Raw genomic sequence first — 20,515 nt, forward strand, 5'->3', positions numbered from 1 at the left:
TAACTATGCCGCTGAAACAATACGAATCAGCCGTTCTTAGTGAAGTTTGCATCGACACAAGAGTAAATTGTGGCCAACCCCATAAACAGCGCCAAAAGTTAGAAAAATACTTCAAAGAAAGCTGTACAGGCTGACTATAAAGACAATATTGAAAGAATCATACACCCAGTTTGCCTTTGACGCCGCTTTAAAAATGCGCCTGACTTATCTTTCATTACTCTGTATTCTATGGTATTAGAATGCCTATGTTGGTTCTAATCACCTTTCCAAAGGAAATGAACATTAAAGTTTACATTGAGCCGTAGTTCCCGCATGTTAACTGAATATAGATATTCTGTGCGAAAATGGCTTGCCTGCTTACCTACCTATAACTCTAGGGCACAATAATGACACAGACCTCGATTTTTAAGCATTAATAACAGTAAATATGATGTTTATTTACACTCTGAATGCCTTGGCCTTAGCTTAACTCCTACAGTATGTCATTATTAATGTTGTTGCTTGAATTTCTAGATAGCGTGCTATAATGAGCCAGTTCGTCTTCAAACAGCGTTCACGTTTTCAAGTGTCTCAGAGGTTAAGAAATAATAAGAATTGCGTATCCTGAATGATCTTTTAGTAGAAATCAACATATGTTGCTATTGCAATTAGTTGAACTTACTGAAGAGACCAAAGCTAGTAGACGCGCGCACATTCAAACCTGGGCCACGACTTATGCCGTTATTAGCGAAACCGTCACTTTTTATATTATTGCTTCTTTTGCACTTTTTTTATTCAAATGTTGGGTTAGCAAATAAGCGGATGCCGATTTCTAACTAATATAAGTAATTTACCTGAATAAGCATAACTATTGCCATAGGAGCATTTATTGATTGATCCGTCTTTTTTTTTATTTTCTATTGGTCACCTTCGCTTAACGGCTATGCTAAGTTCCTAATGTCGTTCCTCCAGAAACCCGCGACCACGCTCCGCTATATTAGCTTATTGTATATATATAATCATTCGAATGAGTAAAGATTGGAGAAGATTTAGAATGTTCGAAAGCGTACGAGCTCTGTGCAGAGAAGACCGAGCTCGAAGGAAAATGAAGTACCACTCATTTATCAACTCCGTGTCGGTTTGAGTGAGGATGGTTCTTAATTATTACAGCTTACTTTTTAGGGTACTTTGCCGCAACGCTTATTGTGTTCGTCGGACGCTTGTATGAGATCACACTGTCCCACTATACCAAGTTTGCAGCATGACCCCCTTACGGCGAGACTAGCATTGCCTAGTCTCGCCGTAAGGAGGTCATGCTAAGTTAACCATTTCCTTTTTCGTTTGGCCATGTTCTTGTAAGCAATCAAGCTTAAAAGTCTGGTCATTACTGTGGTGAAAAAGACCGATCTGAGTCATTTTTGAATAGATTGCTGACTGTAATTCAGTATGCGCTGCTTGAGGTGGTCATTATGAAACTCGTGCCTAAAGCTACGAGAGAGTTCAATATCAACCTGCACGTACAAATCTATTTAAACAGTTCCGTTAACTTTAATCTGTTTAAACGTTTGCTAGTTTTTTTCACGCGTGGCGCGAGTTTCCATTTGTAGGCTCTTTTACTGCCCTTGTATGGATATCGGCAGTTATAGCTTGTTTGGGCGCGCACTGATAACCAACCTTTTATAGGGCAAACTAGGTAGACATAAATCGGATTATGTATATGTGTATGTGTAAGAATCGCCGAAGGTGTATGCATGTTGCATTTTTAATCAGCAGTTCTCATCACTCTTTTCGACAAGACATTATAATAAAAAAATCCGCTTCCATCAGCTTCTTCATAGGACAGCTCTATATCGCCAAAAGCCGAACAACCGAAACCTTAGGCTAACGGATAACAATGACCTCATTGTATATTAGGTGTAAATAAACCGTCTTTTCATTGACGTCCTAAAATTAACAAAATTAGGCGGGAACATCGGCATGTAACTATTTGCTTACCCAATAATTTTTCACCTTTAATAATAATTTACATACGTTCTGGCTGTAAAAAAAAACTGTCTAATACGCTTTTCAATCTGACACTGCCAATATCAATTTAGGCTCGTGTGTCACCATAAAGACTAATATGAACTTGTTAATTCGGCTATCCAGGGCTTTTTATTATGTATATTCTTTCACTTTCAGTTGTTGAGCCAATAATTGTAGGTATAAATGATAACAGTATATACAGACTAGGTACAATCGTCATTCTGCTACTTTCAATTATATACAACTTGCATGTAGTCAGTCCCTAGAGCCCTCGCTGTAATTCTCTTTGTTGTTGTATTTATGGGAAAGAATCTGTCATTATAGGCGCTCTAGCAGGAATTAAAACCAATACACGTCCTTGGTATCAGCTGTCGTCTCTAAACCTGTAAAGTTTCAACAACAATGGATGAGTATATGTAATACAAATAAAAAGCAACCGTTTACTAAGACTATTTTTATAGCATGACATATTTGTTACACAGAACGTATCCCTTGCCAACTGCTAGCTTCATTGAAATGTTAATTACTTGTTAAGTACTGCGAACAACGCCGTCACAGAATTCTAATTTCTGCCAGTACGTGGAGTCCAGCTCTGAAGTAGTAAATGACCACTTTAGGCCTGTGCCGCCCCCCAGGGTGTTTATTATCTGTGTTTATTTTCTTGCTAATATCTAATGTTAGCAGTCTTACTTCTTCGCGGTATTCCTTTACCAGCAGAGCGCTAAAAATGAAATAACATAGAACTCGTGACGCAGATGGATTGTAAGTTGACATATTGTAACTAAGGTTTGCAATACACGATTGTGTGCCTACCGTCATACCCAATCTCCGTAGCAACTATTAAATCACTCTGTATGTGTAGGCCGAAAGCTCTCAAAAAGGGGCAACTGCAAAGGCCTGCCGTTTTCTCAATGATTCGCACCCCTTTTGAAGATAGTGGTCGACGGTGGCGCTCGTATCGAGTGAGGCAGAACGCAAAGCGCGGATAGATCGGCTATCCGATCCGGTGTGCTAAAAGACCGTGGAAGACGAGGAGGCACAAGCCGAGGTAGCACAGCATCGAATCAGGTCGAAGAGAAGAGCGACTTCAATTAAGGTGAGTTCGCGTGGAAAAGATTGCGCCGAGGCAAGCAACCCGTTCACCAACCATCTACCAACGTAGCCGTGCGTTGTTTAAAGGATCAAAGGAACCCCTTACCTTCTGCCTTTGAATTGTTGTTTCAATGAGACAGACAATTGCATGATCGCGCAGCACTCGCTAAAGCCTCCGTTGAGCCGCCGCCCTTCTCCCCATCGCACAGAAAACCAAAGAGGTCACACGAAGTAATGGCTACGCTTGTGGTTGTCGAACGCCGCGCTGATGCCCCCGGCATGGGTTCCGATGTCATGGGATGTGTACAAAGAGTGGGGCGTCTGAGAAGACCAGAGGTCAGCGCGTCGATGTTGCTAGGCAGCAGCAGGAACAGCGGGAGCAGCAGCAGCGGTGCGACTATAAGGTGGGGGGCTATAGATTGAAGGACTTGAAGTTGTCGAAGCCATAATAATAATAATACTAAGGGGTAGGACGCCTGTTCTCTTAGGAGGCACTTCCTGTGTAACTGAACACTGGGTCTTACATGGCCAAGTATATTCTACTTCACAAGCACATATTGAATAGATGAAATTAAATATATATTCTCAAACCCCCTATTCTTCAGAGTTCGGTGCTTTTTTAACTCTGGTTCTAACCTTTTTGGTTATCTCAAAGCGCTTTCGAATCTAAATTTTGTGGTATAAGCACTTTGTACTCGGATGCTCAACTGAGCTCATCACAAGTCATGCGCGAGGAGTACAGTGCTGAGGCGCCTACAAAAGGACTGGTAAATCCAGTATTTTCGCATCCCCGTGACCCCTCGGAGGCTCGCCATCCGCACGAACGGGGATAACCTAACCCCGAAGAAAAGAGAGCCACTACTTCCAATAATCGATGAAGCACTGGACTGATCCCTAATGGCAGTTTTATTCCCTTGTAGCTGGCGTAGCCCCTCTGTATCCGTACACACCGTTGAGAGCCCAGCCGGGATCGTGCAGGGGAAGAAAGTGGATCGGTTATAGGACGATGGATATATACTGTGATGTTTCTACGCCATCAGTGCATGTTTCCCTGTTCACCATCGTCTGAGCATGAGGTGGAAAGAAAAGGCTTTTCTGTTTTGTCTTGTCCTCTATTTTTCGAGACATCCAAGTATCTTTTCTTAGAATATTGTGTTTATACACATTCACAGAACCTTATTAAAACGAAAAATATGCTTACTATATATAATGGTTTTCTTCTAGTTAGCCCACACCTATTTAGGAATCGCCCACCGTCATGTGGAATTGTTGTTATATAAGTAAGCAATTTGATTTCTCGGCGAAGTCCCAGGAGAGGTAATCATTACGATAGTAATCGCCTCAACCATTTCGCAGGCATTGTTAATCAGGTAGACATGAGTAAAATATATATATATATATATATATATATATAGGAAAGGGCTTGTTGCTTCGTTGGTTGCTGAGAAAAGAAGGGGGTCATAATTTCGCCAATCAGGGACTTTTATCGAAGGGTTAGTTAGATACCATTACCAGGTTCAAGACGGGAATATGGAAAGAACCGGGATATCGTTATGAGAAGGGGCTTGGCAGCGCGACAAAGGGAAGGGGGCAATGCGATGGAAGAAAGCGAGTGCTCCAGCTCTCCAGCTGCTGCTGTGAATCAGAAGAAGGCGGAGAGGAGTGAGCCAAGCGGAGCACTGTGCAGGAGTATGAATGGCCGGGGGCGGGCCCCTCGCCCAACCTCGTCACCGATTGGCTGGGACTGGTCCACTGAGCCTATCGGTCCACAGCTCTCAGGACCAAAGTGAGCGAGTGAGAGTTCTTTTCCTGGTCGTACGTCTCCACCCAAAGTACACCGGCCGCTTCAGGCTTTGCGAAGGCCTTAGGGTGACCAGCGATATCACTGCTGCTGAAGCCGCCATCGTCGTGGCCAGCACAGGCTACGCCACTTCTGTTTATAGGTGTTATTGGTCTGTAGTACTAGTCAACATATCCAGTCAGTGTAGTGAACTCCTCCACACGGCAAGAGCTTGCTTATTTCCTTTTATCATCATACGAAAGATCAAGGCTCTCCTATACGATACGGCCATTGTTGTTGGTCGTGATGATGCTTACAGGGGAACTGTGGGGCAAGTATGATATATAGACTGGATATTATGTAGACAGTAGAGGAACGAAAATGAAAGCCCCTTCCGATAGCTGTTGGTATGTGCGTATATAGATATGCGTGTGTACAGCTCAATGCACCTCACGAACATATGACGTCATGGATAAAATTGACTTAGTCACCTTATTGCTGTTGGTCATATTTCACAATAACAGAGTCATTGTCTGATATACAGACAGCTACCATGACGCCCTCAAGTTCGTAGAAAAACATTTTTTGTGCACGCAAAACGGAGACCCAAACTGATATGCTACGCTGATAGCTAATGTGTTCCGATAGAAAAGTATGTGGTAGATCTTAATGAACCTTATTTGCTGAGGAAAAATAGAGTGAGCGGAAGCACGTCAATGCGAACGTACGTACGACCCGCTTAGTTGGCCATTTGGCCAGTGAAAGTCGGTTAAGTAGTATTTTGCGGTTGTCGATGCTTAGTAGTCTCTTTAGAGGCCCGCCTCTGCCTCAGGGATTCGAAGGTAGTAACATATCTTGCTATGCCCGATGGAGAAGAAATTACGTGAGGCAACACGCAAATCAGTGAGAAAAAGATATACTGGGAAAATTGACAATCTGGGATGCGTAAGTATTTTTAAATAATGGGCATAAAATAAAATGTGTGCATATCAGACTCAGAAAAGTGTAACGAAAATCTCAGCCTTTTAGCCTTCATTTAAATTTGCTGATACGGAGCGTATTATTTGATTATTTGTAGCCAGGTGTGAATGACTGTAGTCACCTTTATGTAAGGGTGATTCTTGGTTTCTAAAAAACTAGCGTACTACAAACGTACTTGAAAATTCGCCAGTAAGCAATACAGAGTGGTTTAGTGAAAAATGCGCGACATATTCTAACTATTTAATAATTGAAAAAAAAAAAACAGAAGACACTAACCAGTCATTGCCGCACTCATAGGATGCGCATAACCAGGGTGTCCTGGATGGTAGCTCGGATGTCCCGAAGGATGCCCGCTTTCGGTTACGGCTCCTGGGTGGATGGGTCCATTTGAAGGATGTGTGCTGTGGGTGGCCACAGCACCGACGCTTGCCATGTTCATGCTGTGAATTTGTTCATGATAACGCGCTACCGATTGACCCCAGGAATCTATAACCTTTTCATTAACACCAACACTGAGTACAGGCACTGCAGCAGAACAGGTCGCACGTGACTGCTGGCTGCCTAGCCCCAGCAAAGAGTTGTACTGCAAAACAAAGTAGAAAAATATTTGTCTGTTGCAACATTCGTGTGCAGTGCAATTACAATGGGACTTCCCAGCGTTTCCCATAGCCAGAAATTGGTCGGCGCGATTCACAGTGTCGACTGGATGTGAATTTCTCTACTGGATGGTTGTTTCAACTTAGAACCTTCTAAAAACTTGAGAAAATATGTACTGTTCGATAGGGAGACCTACTTTCTAAACTCCTATAGTGCGCGTTCATGTTCCATAAGTATTGAACTTCTATAATGATATTCTCATAAGCAGGCACTGTGTCTTTATATCAAAACGTTGTTGCTTTTTGCGGTACTCATAATTCACTCTTAAGGCTACCAAACAGGAATGAGACGGTGCGTCGTTTCATGTTAGTTTGAAAATGCTAGTTGATCTGCGCATCCATTCTAGAGGATTTACCTGATGCTGCGCGAATTGATGTCGATTTGCCGCGGCCGCGTAACTCTGTAGCTCATGACTTGTTAGCTGGCCTGAGCATCGATAGCTCGCTGCCGACATGTAATGTGACCATGGATCATAATCGCTAACCGATGCCATCGAAGCGACGGACGTTGACGGCGCTGACGCGCTATAGAACTCAGAAGAAAGCGGCAGACTTGATGATGTCGGCGCAAGCGATAGATACGACGGAGAAGGGCCATTGCCTGTTCCAGCAGTCAGTTGTGACGGCGATGGACCTCCTAGGTGATTTGGATGTGATGGCGAATGTGCCCCCTGAAGATGAGATGACGGCGAAGAAACTCCGAGTTGCGGGCTCGATTGCGACGGTGGCGCCAATTGGGGATAGGATGATGTGGATGATGGTGATGGTGGGTACGAAGCAGGGCCACCGCTCCCGCCGGCGGCAGCTGTGCTACAGCTGGGAATTCCTGTTACTGGTGTTGGAGTGGAAAGAGGAACGGGTAGAGCCTGAGAAGGGCAGAAAAACGACGCTGGAAGATTCCGCTGTGCAAGTGGTTTTGAATCTGAAAGCAAGTTTAAGCGAGAAAATTACTCAGGTTCATACAAAGTACATGTTTATAGTACGGATTGATATTGGAATTAATGCCTTCCATTTTTTGTAACACATAGCTTCTTGTACAATTCATTCGAGCTTGATTGAAACGAGCGCCTTTACCATTATTAGAAAAGCGTTAACCTATCTCACTCGAAATTCACTCGCTTTTCTCGCCACTTATCTGCACGCAAATACAAAGCATCAGATCAAATTTGAGTATCAACAATAGTTTTTGTTCGACCAGTTTCTTCCTATCATTCAGTGCTTACTTGTATAATTACTTTGTAACTTCCTTCAGATCACCGCAAGTTCCTCCTTTCGTAATCTATTGTTTGAACCTCACTCTTGAGCCATGTGTAGCTCTTGACCGGAGCTGGTTAGCAAAATGCCGATCGTTGGTCAATACTCCACTGCGAGAGAATCATTAGCAGCTTAATTGATGAAAATACCTGCTGCTCCATTCGACAGCAAGGCTTGATGAGGTCAGCAAAGACGTGAGCCAAGTATCCATCCAACAAGCAAGTTGCAACAGATTACTGAATAAGGCTATACAGATAGCTGTGTTAGAATGCAACTGTGACAAATACTCCTCAATGCACAGATCGTGTATATTGGGTACCGTAAATGGACCTTTCATTCTTAGTTCTAAGTTGATAATACATCATCTGAAATCAATTGAATCGAACTGCGCTGGATATCTCAGCATGACAAAAGTTTACTAATTCAACATTGTTCAGACATCCTATTAGCTTGCCATATTATTAGCAAACGGCGTACAGTTAGAGATATCGTTTGTTAGTCAACGTATATGGGCAACCATTGATGCTCATTTAACAGCACCACGTTTACCTCGATGACTCAAATTCCACAAAATGATCTTGGCTTTAACTTTATAAGTTACTGCTGTTGGTTAATGCATGCTAACAAAAGCCTTATGTTTGAAAAGATTAGAATATTACTTTACTTTTGTAAGTTAAGCTTTTATCGCAGCCATCGGCGCTGGTAGTTACTTGATCTACTCAGTTTCGGCTGAAAACATCAGCGATCGCGGTTCAGTATTTTCAAGTGATATATGTAATACAGTCGTTTTAAAAAGTGTTACCTAGTCCCATAGTTTTTCTAAAAATTCATCTAAAGAGTGGTTAAGATAAGTTTCGCTAAAATTCAAAAGATACTCTTTTACCCAGCAGCTATCGTATATTTGAAAGGTTTCCGTACAGAAGAGCCTAAAATAAGTTTGGCAGTGCATTCTTCACAAGAGCTGCGTAGTTTCCATTCTGGCAGCAATGTGTTACACTGAACCGGGCGCTTTTCCATAAAGAAACCGGATTTTTTAGCACTTGTTGTGTTTCTAGTTTTCGGAATGTTTATGATGCAAATTTTCATTTGTCGTTGTGTTGTTACGTGGTGTTACGTTGTTCAGCAAAAATCTACAACTCAATTAACTTTAGGAACGTTTGTGCTGCGAAGTTCCTCATGATCTTTTATTACATTTTCAAAAGTAGCAAAGCCATTTAAAGGACTTTGAGGTCTGGACTTAAGTGAAGGCATTTTTTCCATTTAAGAAAGAACTCAGCGTTTCATCTGAATTCTAGTAACAAAATGCCTTATTATTCCGACAAACTTTTTGCATCCCTCGACCAACATACTAACTTCTTGTCTCCAGAACCTTCTTAGGTCCGGAATTAAAAGGCTTGTCCAGGTTTTTGAGACCCTTTTCACTAAGAAATGTATAGTTACTAATACGATCATTAATTTGCCACTGACTGAAAGCTGTGGTAATCCGTAGCCGCCAAGTCCGAGGAATATCGTGCGCGCAAAGACACCACATAATCTAGCACTTGCGGAACGACTTTTATAGTCCTTGCTATGCGCGGCCTGGCATTGGTGGAGAAGAATGACTTTGCCTCATCTATCGGGTCCTTTCTGTTGGGTAGGCTCGTTCAGTCGACGCGATTGGGCTATACACAGACCTTTGTTGTTCTATTTTTCTCAAGCATTTTCCAGTGCATAAGGCCGTTCTAGTCCATCAAACGCAATGGAGTTAAGCGAGATAGATATTTTTCAGAACCACCCATTCCTTTCTTTGCTTCATATCAACGTAGAGATATTAATCGGCGTCACCTCTAATAGTTTGTGGCTGCGCGAAACGTTAGGGGTCAATGAAAAACTGCATTTCTCTTTACGCCAAGAGCCCACTCCAAAACACATTTCCAACAGATTTTCGACAAATTTTCCAACAAAATTTCACTATCCTGGATGCAATAGCGGTATTCTAGTGTTGGCAGCTCATTTTCTGGGCTAATTATTCTTTGCCACCGAGGTCCTCATCGATTACGAACCGATACACTTGAACGAAGTAATTCGGAGTCTTTAAGTTTAAAATTCTATTTTTGGACCTAGCAAACTTGTGCGAGTAGTCCTTTTGCTATAAGGTTCTCGTTGTATACGGCATAAATATCCTAGGCTACTTTAGACTTCGGAACAAATTAACATAGAGAAACGTTTTTCTCTAAAAGCTCCATATTTGAAGCTATTTGATGTAAATATTCGTTTATGGCACAGCAGAATTGCTACAAATCTTCAAAGTAAAGAAACAGTGCTTTCAAATAGTTCATAGAAGTAAACAAACACTAAAGAAACGCAAAAACTAAAGTAAATATTAAAAAACTAATTTCATTCGTGTTTCAATTTAGTACACACAGCCACTGGCTATCTAGAGATTTTACAAATGATCGACATTGACCGAAAATATAATAACTCCGCATCCGAATTGAAATGCCTGTTCTTTTTATATGAAATCTATCTTCCTCTGCTTTCTAGTGCTAGTACATGTTACGATACTGTCGTTAGAAAACCATTTTTAAACCGCTGTGGAAGACACTTACTGAGGCTAATATTTGGTCTTCCATTTGCGAATGCTCCGAATGTAGCTTGACACCATCTCCGTCGCGCCTAGATCCCGGGCTCATACGTGGAGCAGTGTATTCAACGATTTTCGTCATCTACGTCCAGCCCCGACCCGCCGTTCGACATAATGTCACACTTTTTTGATCGGATTCAAGTCGAGTGAGTTTCCCGAAGCTATCTTCGATCGAAAGCAACAGTATTCGAAATTTTCAGGTGTCTTTATTTGATTGATCGATACCTGTATATATCACCTCAAACTGACGAAAAATAAAACCCTTTGTACAAAGTGTTTTTTACTCGCGGCATAAATTTGTTCAGGCAAAACAAAAAGAATACAAATCCTTTTTTGAACCACTCTCTGCAGTGTAGCTCAATGGGACGTTTGTCGGTATGAGTGAATTAATAATAAAACATTAGAGAATAAATATATGTATATATGTTTTTTAAATCATTTTTAAGATCATATCAACATCTTTGGCGGAGAACGAAATGAAACTAACAACAACCACCCACCCACCCACCGTAGACCACTTTACAGGACACTGGATTTGATTTCAGACTATGTAATAGTTTGCATCGAATTACGCGCGATCACTATCGGCTTATTGTACATTTACGTATAAAATATTTTGTAGTAAGATGAAGCCCAATAGAGCTTCGAAATCATTTCCTTTTTATTTAGAAATAAACTAGGTATACCTATTACAGCGTGGCTTTAGAAGTAGAAGAGAAACCCTTTTAAGCCCAAAGCTACGAAGTTTAATGTCGCCTACCAAAAAAAAAAAAAAAACCACAGGAGAGAAACATCTTTCGATCCCACCTAGCAAAAGAGATATTCCAGAATACCCCTATAGTGTTTACTAGTAGGGAACTTGAATGGATAGCAATGGCAGCTCTTTCACCACTAAGCGAGGCCTCCGTGGGAACGGTCCGAAGCCATTGTAGACTATTTAAGCCAGGCCTGAGTACAAATACCCATACCCGTGAATGTATAAGCCCTCAGTACTGATCTTCGTACTGAGCCTGAGCTCAATACAAAAGCCAAGAAAACATTAACTTAACTGTATCTGCGACAGCGGATACCAAGTGACAAGTGCATCATGCAGAGATAAATTACCCTGATCAAAAACTATAACTAAAACAAGTTAGTTAGTAAATTATTTGAAATAGCTAGTTTTTTACTCTAAAATTATGCCTCAATACTGGGCTCCACATTTCAAAGTCACTCATAAAAAATCGTCTACCATCAGGATAATTGAATCGTTTGCAATGGCTGTCTTCAGCCTATTTAAGGCTCACCGGAACACGCATTGCACTCAAATAACAATCACAGAACATGTTCGAAAAGTCTCACAATCTGGCTATAAATAGAACGTCATATTTATCGATATCGATAGCATGGCATGGCAATTAAAGCGTTCAACTATCTTAGCGGGCGATCTAATTCAGTATAGTTGTTCCGGTTATAGCATAACAGTGTGCTGTAACTGTGTGCCCAAACAGAATTACAAGTCTTCGCTTGATTATCTATTCAAATATAGATGGGCGAACAATTTAATATCTTGGATCTTGAACCTATGCTATACAACACTCGACAGTGGACGAATAGATCAGAGGGGAACGAAGCGGACGAAAGCAGGTCATCGTTTGGTAGAGTATTAAAATATTTGCAGCCAAGCTTCGGTGTGACGATTCAAGCAGTCGCTAACTTATTGGCTGCACGTGACGAGGCGCGTGTCGTCTGCACCTTGATGATGGGTGTATCGATGGGGGCTTTATTCCATTGCCGGATACTTCTTCCCAGTGCGGATTTAGCAGTATGTACTTTGGCAACAAGCCATGTCGCCCAACCGGCGCCTGATTATTAATGTCCAACGGTAATCACTAAAATGATCGCCTCATAAAGCCTGTATTGTGGTCCTGATCTAAAACATATTTGATTACTCTGTATGCCTGCATTTAGCAGGCAGTCGGTCGTGTTCCCGAGTTCAAGTAGAACGTTTGGTTATTAGTGGCGAATATTAATATAATCACGGTGGTATTGATATAACAGTAATGATCATCCTTAGGAGAGCTTCAGCAATTGAAGCTGATTCGATCAAATATGGAAATTATTTTCTATAGCATCAGGTTGTTTTGAAGCATGAAGTAAATTGATACTTTCGGAGGGTAAAGTACTGCCTCGAGTTAAAGTCTTGTTAATTGTATCTATGTATAAAGATGTATGTCTAAAGCAATACACGAAACAACCGCCTCTGCCAGTTTAGTACACAGTATATTAGGTATTGCAAAGCATGACTAGTTTCTCGCCGTATGGGAATTCCTTTTCTAAGATAATAAAAATGTATTCAAGTTGAACTTAACCTTTTCAACTACGCTGCCACAGACTCCAAGCTACGGTATATGATATGTGTAATACAGTTTACGCTTTACAAACGCTTTACGAAAATAAATAATGGTGACAATATTTCCTATTTTTGAGCTAAAAAAAAGCTCCGCTCAACGAGAATGTGTCCTGGTTTTTCCGAAACAGCACAACCTATACCATTTTTAGCGTTATCTTCCCGAAGATCTCATGGAGCAAGGAGTCTGAAAAGGTTTAATCCACGAATGCGTTCGGATCGGAGCAGTATTCGTATGCATTGGCTAGAATGTTTGGCTTAATTTTTTCGTTGGGCAGATGCGTTGTTTAGGTTGCATCGTTACGCACGAGGTTAAAAACTGACCGCTAAATCTTGTTTGCGATTGAAGAATTCTAACAAAAGAAGAACGCTGTCTCATCGTCAAACCAGCTATTATATCGCACCTACTACACCCTTTTCATTGTGCGGATGACACGATCAAGCGCCCCCCTGTGATACTTGATTTCTCCAACCTTTGCACACATCCATTCAGGCAGGACCCCTGGACGATTGCCCGACAAACGCAGTGACTTCCCTAGAAGGAAAGCAGTCTCAGTTTACTGCGGCCTTTTCGATGATAGCGTCAGAGGTAGGTCTGCTCTTCGGCGGTGGTAAAGTGTAAATAGGAATAAATCAATTGAACGTGTCATACTGAATGTACGGATTAAGGAGAGCAAGCCATTATACAGCGACACTATCGTCTACCATAGGATACCGAATAATTTCGCCTGTCGGCTTACCGATGGGTGGTGGGTTTGCGCGAAATGTTTATAACGGGTAAAGAAAAGACAACTATAGCAAGAGAACCGAATAAAGCAATTTCAAAATTGTTGAGCGATGGCGCTTATTGGTCACTGAGTTTTTACTTTCCGAAGATAATATTGATCAGAATACGCTGGGCACTTTTTGTCTGACATTCATTACTTTCGGCACCTGGCGCACTATGGTTATGCTCAAATAGCTGTTTTTTTTTTTATTTTTCGCTATAACGGCATGAACTATTTCGAATGGATAAAAAAGAAAATGAACTGATATACATCGTTTCAGTAAACAATCCTCAGCTGGCTGAACTATTTATCTATCTGTAAAGACATGCGGTCTTTGTGACCTGCGCGGCTTGAGACAGCTTCAGAGACCGGAAAAGCGGGATTCAAACAAAATACCTCTTTATATATCCGGAGCATAGTTTAAAGAAGGGCAGTTTCTCGGATCAGGGTGCATGCATCGACACTATAGTTCATAATCGATCAACTGACAAATATCGGTTATCGTATGTGGACCAAAAGGATCTGATTATGGTACCATCAATATACCGAATGCAGTTTGTACCTGAGAAAAGTACTGGACGAATGAACCTAACCAGATGGAATCGCGTTCGAATAGAGGTTTGCAAAATCTGGGCTTTTCTTACCGCTTAACAAAAGTGGTCCTTAGATAAATCGAACCCAGCGACAAATATTACCCTAATCCTAGCTATTTTTTTTACAGTGTTGGAATATTTATATGTATTTTGTCATTAGAAAGAGATTGGGCAGTGGTATAGTCATGTTGCTCGCAGGTGAATCTTTTGCCTTCAAATCAGAGTTTAAACTCGATGTTTCCATGCAATTAGTCACCCATAGCCACCAACTAAGCCAGTCAAATACAGGGGATTTTCGCACATTAGCGAGTTACAGCGAATGTCGGCAAGTTACTGTGGGTATTAAGGCTCAATGAACCCACTAGGGTAATCCACTTTGTTGTACCCGACAAATAGTCGACTACTCAATTGCTACAACTGTGTCAACCCTCTAAGCCCTGAAGCTTTCATCTATTCCTTGCAATTTTGCATGTACATGCACCATATCAAAATCTCCCGTAGTCGAACGCGTGTTGTGATACGTACACCTACACGGTAGAGACTACAGGGTACAATCTGGTAGAGCAACTTGTGATAACCAATTACGGGTCACACGATGATGGCACACGAATATGTCGTTTGATCCACACGTCGTACAGGCATATAGTAGCTCATAGAATATCCTGATACCTCTTCTCTTTGTCTTGTAGTTAAAAGTGCCCTATGTGTCCTCTGTAACAATCCCATGTCACTCATATTCGAGTGCACTGAAGTGTGTGGCGGTAAGCGAAGCGTTCGGCAAACCCCACGGCTTGTAGCAGCAGTAGCGCCAGCTTCCCCTGAAGAATCTGCTACTTAGAAGCCGCTCCTAGGAAACCGGATGAAATGCTTCTCATTGAATTCCCGTAGGGTTCCGCCACGTGTCTGAATGTTTTCGCGATGCAATGTCTTCGTTACAGTGGGAAACATATGACTGAAATATCGCGTTTTCTATGAGAACAAATTCTAAGAACTTCAGCCTTTTGTCTTTGCTATGCTCGTTTGATGTTTGAGACCGCCTTGATTTATTTCAAAATTAGCAAAGGTATGTCTTTTGTCCTTTTTGTTGAGCGAATAAACTTTGTGCATGTTTTTAATAGAAATCTACGTAGTCAACGTTTTCTTCTATCCCAAAAATTCAATGGTGCAATTTTTGTTTCGTAATTAAAACTAATATGACTGCATCTCATGTACCAACCGTATATCATAAAGCTGAAAATATGTTTTGGTGAAAAGGATGATCAGTGCCGATTTGTAGGGAAAACATCAACGCATGTTTACAATTAGTTCTTCAGAAACGGGCAGGGTAATTTCGATAATGATGTTGTTTAGAGCCGCTGTTAAAATATTTTCATGGCAGCGCTCCAGCAATAAGCTGACTGCAATTATTAGCCTTTGGTGGACCCAACAATGATAACGCTGAATTTGCCAAGATCGAAGAGGTTAAGTACCATACCCTTCGGTTTTGTTATCGGTAGGAAATCACCGCAAATAAACTCAGTTTACGGATTTTCTATGCAGAAATACCATCTCATAGATTGTCCTTACTTTTTTTTTGTATGGTTAAAGACCCACTAACTGCCCCTGCTATAGGCCATGGCAGCCATAACAATATACAATACGTATGCATATTCAGAAACAGCATCAGTGCTTGCTTCCCGATGTTCGTTTCTTGACTCCACGGGTGTTTCATTCAACTGGCGAATTTTCAACGCTGCCAAGATCCCTTTCGTCACGCCATCGCGAATATATCAAGCCGACTGCAAACACTCCTTTTCATTCTCAATTGACTACTTGGCCTGCTGCTAGCAGCTGAAGTGTGACCCATAAGGGCCTACCTTTCGTTCTCTTTCCTTAATACCTTTATATATATATTACAGCTTTAGAGCAGGACGAGACAAGGGTTGGTGTGCATACCTTCGCGACATTTAGCATGTCCTATCTCATTGTTTTACAGCGAAAGCGTGGCGGATAGATAATTGTAGGTACGCTATAAAAAAGGACACGATGGTTGAAATGGCCTGCTCAACAGCTCTCAAATTCCATGTAGCTTCTGTCCCGTTTTCGCTTTTTGGATATTTCATGTCGATGTGTGGTAACGCAGAACAGTATCATGATAATAAAATGCTACGGCTTTTGAGTAAAGGTCGCAGATGCGATCTTGCGTATCTATAATTCGTTTAACTGAACGGGTCCAATTGATTTTGTTGAAAGTGTTTTATAAAAATAAATCTGTCAACACAAATATTTAAGTTAGATTAACATATCCTTCTGCAAAAATCCGCTTCATCTGTCTTTCCATATAACAGCAAGTCAAATAGCTCCGCCTCCTCCTACCCGTACTGCCCAGGGTCTACGGGCCTGCTTTGCCCCGACAATCTCTGTCTTCGACGTTTCATTACTATCATTCCCTCTAGCCTATAAAAAGAGACCACTCTTTACTGCGAAAATCACTTGCTTCCTCCTTTTGAGTTTCCAGCATGTTTCCCAATGTCTGGTGCCTTCAAAAGATTCAAACCCTGATTTGGCCCCAGACTATTTCTGCCCGATATTGCGCCCACAAATGCTAACTCATACAGATCGTACACTAGACATGACACGCCTTACGCAATAAAACTACTGGTGGTAAAGATTTTAATAGTACGGCTCTAACGGTGCTACGCGTGGAATTGCGCTTCACTAGAAGAAACTACCTAGCTGAAAAAATTCGACGTTTTTTTTAACAAGCTCTTCTTTTTCGCTCTTTGTATCGAAGGATGCTCTACATTACGCTACCTGACGAGAATGTCCCTGTTTATGATACATATATGTAGTCGTAAAGTCAACACGGAAAAACTTTGCTTAGTGTGACTGCTTCTGTCAAAAAATATATGTAATAAACTCAAAAACTAAACAGAAAAATCATCATTCAAATACTCATTTCTGGACAGGAATACTATAACTGTAGGAGATTTTGTAGGTAATTTGGTCGGATGTCCTGTAATAAGAGTCAGCTTTTGGCCAACAGGTCAAAAAGTTAATTACAGCTTTGTCCACCCATCATTTGACCGATTTTCTTCTGAGGCGTATATGTGAGTGATGCACCTAGCTCAGACCAACCCGTCGTAAGTTATTTCACGCTAATGAGCGATGCCTATTATAACAATAGCCTAAAACTATAGAGTGGATTAGAAGTTCGAGTATTGACAAGAGACAATTATTCAGTAGTTACTTGAATTACCTAAAGGCAGGAATTTAGTACAACATTTGCTGTGCACTCTCAACCCAAAATTAGGCGGTCTTTTTTGAAATCCGATTTTTCAGGAGGGCGTACCATTGAGTGTTTTCTGATATCTACTTGTCTCTTGTGCCGCAAAGATAAGTTATCGCCTTTATGTCCATGTCAATTAATTTCAGATTAGTCCTCAGCTAGTAAAATAAATAGAGGTTGTGTACGTTTGGGGCAGATGTCAATGAGGTCGCTAAACACGTACGAGATTACATCCGGATAATTTTGAAAGGGATTAACTGTGTTAGTATTCCCTTTCATTAAACTATGCTCAACAGTGATAGCGTTCCACATGTTAACGAAAAAAGGACCTTGTATTGGAGTCATAGCTTGGTAAATTCAACTCCGCATAGTATTGAACGCTGTTCTGATCCGCTGTTCTGATCAAGTATAACAGTGTTATCTAAGTGATTACTAATATTAATCAACTACATATCGCTAAATTGTACAATTCGCCTTGTTCGATGATCTCTAGAAAGATACTGGGTTTGACTATTTCAAAGACGGCCAAAATTATAATTGGCATAAAACATAGCATCATGGTTACAAGTCTTTTTCTTTGTCTGAAAAGAAATTAACACTTCGTTTTATTCAGATCAAAGCCAAGTCGCCATTAGCAATTGCTATAAATAGTCTCTACTGATTTTCGTGGTCCTTCATAAGCAGGATGTCTCAAAAATCTTTCATGAGAAAGCCCGTCGATCAGTGATACCTAAATCTCTATAGGCCATGCTGATGACTAGACGCCCGGTCCCGAATCAGCTTTTGAAAAAAGCAATTTTAGTAGGTTACTTTAGCATGGATGCTGTGTGTGGAGCCAGCTCTGTAAGCCTTTTTGAGCAAAGGACAAGTATTCATATCGTTAGATGGAGTCCCAAATTTGAAAAGGTCGATGCTCAACCACTGAGAACTTTTCGCTCATCATTCGACAAGGCCCTATTTAGCAGAGAATTTGTTTCGCTCTAACTTTTGGAATTCGTAAGCACAGTTGTTGCGGCAATATGTTCCCAAGCGTAAAAACAGGGTGACGTAAAGGCGAAGAGATGGAGTAGAACATATGGTCATTTAGCTACTAAATGTTTAAAAAAATAATAATATGAAATGTTATTTGTTTGGGCGCAGTCACGTTTGCTCGACATTCCTCTCGTCGAAATAAGTCCGGGTAAATCTATATATATATATATAAATCCCTAAAAAAATTACCTTAACTATGAGAGGGAGGATATCTACATATGTATATAGATTTCAAATACTCCCTCGTTGTTTTCTCTCGGTCTATCTATTGTCGTATGTAGAAAACGATAGATGCTAAATGTAGCGCCCTTTAGCGATTGTCAGATGAATCTACTAGCCGCTACGAGAAGTTCAGTGTAACCCGGTCCGCTAGACATTGGCGTGACACAACGTGACATCTACTCTTCAATATGTGACATGACTATTTCAGTGACTGCTACTTGTCGAGCCTGTGGAATACCGTCCACAAAAATCGCCAGATCTCTTCCGTCACCAATAACAGCGCACTGACAGCTGAATGCTCCTGCTCTTGCTGCTGCTGTCGTCTGCAAACATGGCTACTGTTATATTAGACTAGCCACCATCACCAATACTGCCTCTCGTGTCTCTCTATCTAAATAGAGTTTCGTTTGTAAAGAACGCCCGCATGATGCTTTCATAGCGGTAGTTACTGATCACTGTTGTGGAGCAAAGCGACGAAGGCATTGCAGCTTGCTGATGCGCGAATTGGATTGACTAGTGAGTGGTCAGGTGATAGGTAGATGACAATGAAAGCAGATCAGGCACCAGTGTGAGCAGGTAGAATCGCGCAGAATTTCGTTCTACATGCGTTTTTGTTGCAGAAGTAAAATTCCGCTTACACGAACGCATCCAGTAGTATTATCACTAAACTAGCCCCTAGAACACCATCTAGTCCGAGAGGCGACTGATATGGTCTTCCCCTTCGGTTAGGAACAAGCGAAGAGGAGAAGAAGCTCTGATCGCGCTCCCACCGGCCGCTTGTCACAATAGAAAGAATATGGAATATACTTGTGGCCGATCCCGGAAGGCGCTTGTTTCCATCAGTGTCGGCCGGACGATGAGGCGACACCCTTCCAGGCTCTTCTTCGACAGAAACAATAGAGTTGCTTTGCTGCTGGCTATGATATAGGATCAGCGATCCTGTTCTGACGCCAGTTTAGTTAATAACCAGCGTCGACCTGAATGGCGCCGTGCAGTGTCGAAAGCATTGACGCTATCTTTGGCCGGAGCAGAGGATTACGACGATGACAGCATAATAACATTAGCGCATGACAACATAAGCGTCCAACTGAGAGCAAACTATGTATCGTGCGTATTTATAATACATGCACACTATATATGCGTGCCAGTTAACAAGCGTTCTTCCTCCATTACTCACACACACGCACCTGAGCAATTCAATTTCAAAGATAATCCTAGCCAAGCTTTTAATGTATCATATATTCAGGGGTAAATCAAAAACCCAATCTTGGTCAAAGAGAAGTGACCTAAAAGCCATTCTTGCCCCCCATTCGGCTACGTTGGTAATCTTCGAGCATCGCTCATACTAGTACTTACTGTTTCAAGATTCGTTTCGCTTTAGATTACACACTGCGAGTCAATTTCTTTTAAATAGCGAGCGTTTAATTGTAACCGAAAGCGATAAAACTTGATTGGAATAAGAAAGAACCCTAGTGTCAACGATTAGTATTAAAATATGCCTTATATACATGCAACCACTTCGATTCATTATACTGGAGTGGCTTTTATCACTATGTGCTTTATGTGCGCAAGTGGGTCTTCGCCATCAGTCTCATTGTAAAATCAGTTGTGTAAAAATAGATGAATGAAATGATTATCCTGTTTAATCTATCGCGCATTACGAAATCGTTCCCATCTGATAACTCTTCTTCTTTTCTTGGCTGTCCTGCATTGTCCATTGGCCTGATAGGAACAGTAGCATTGCCAGCGCTCTACGCCGCACTCAATCAGCGTTTCCCTTATCCCCATGGGACACCACCACAACGGCAGAGCGTTGTTTCGAGATTTAGCGGCATTCATCAACAAAAAGGCGCT

At 41.4% G+C, this 20,515-nt stretch overlaps 1 protein-coding gene across 1 annotated transcript in view; it reads right to left on the minus strand.

Moving 5' to 3' along the window:
- Positions 1-400: 400 nt before the first annotated feature.
- The window catches only part of LOC111247365 (uncharacterized), a 28,361-nt gene continuing 8,246 nt past the window's right edge, over positions 401-20,515 (minus strand). The window contains exons 3-5 of the mRNA XM_022798170.2: positions 6,870-7,435; positions 6,134-6,440; positions 401-2,387 (exon numbers count right to left, since the gene is read on the minus strand). Coding sequence (XP_022653905.1) covers positions 2,344-2,387; positions 6,134-6,440; positions 6,870-7,435 — 917 coding nt within the window. The 3' untranslated portion in view covers positions 401-2,343. The remainder of the gene's footprint in view (positions 2,388-6,133; positions 6,441-6,869; positions 7,436-20,515) is intronic.

Source organism: Varroa destructor, unplaced genomic scaffold (genome assembly GCF_002443255.2).
Source record: "Varroa destructor unplaced genomic scaffold, Vdes_3.0 BEIS01000003.1, whole genome shotgun sequence".
Taxonomy (NCBI): domain Eukaryota; kingdom Metazoa; phylum Arthropoda; class Arachnida; order Mesostigmata; family Varroidae; genus Varroa; species Varroa destructor.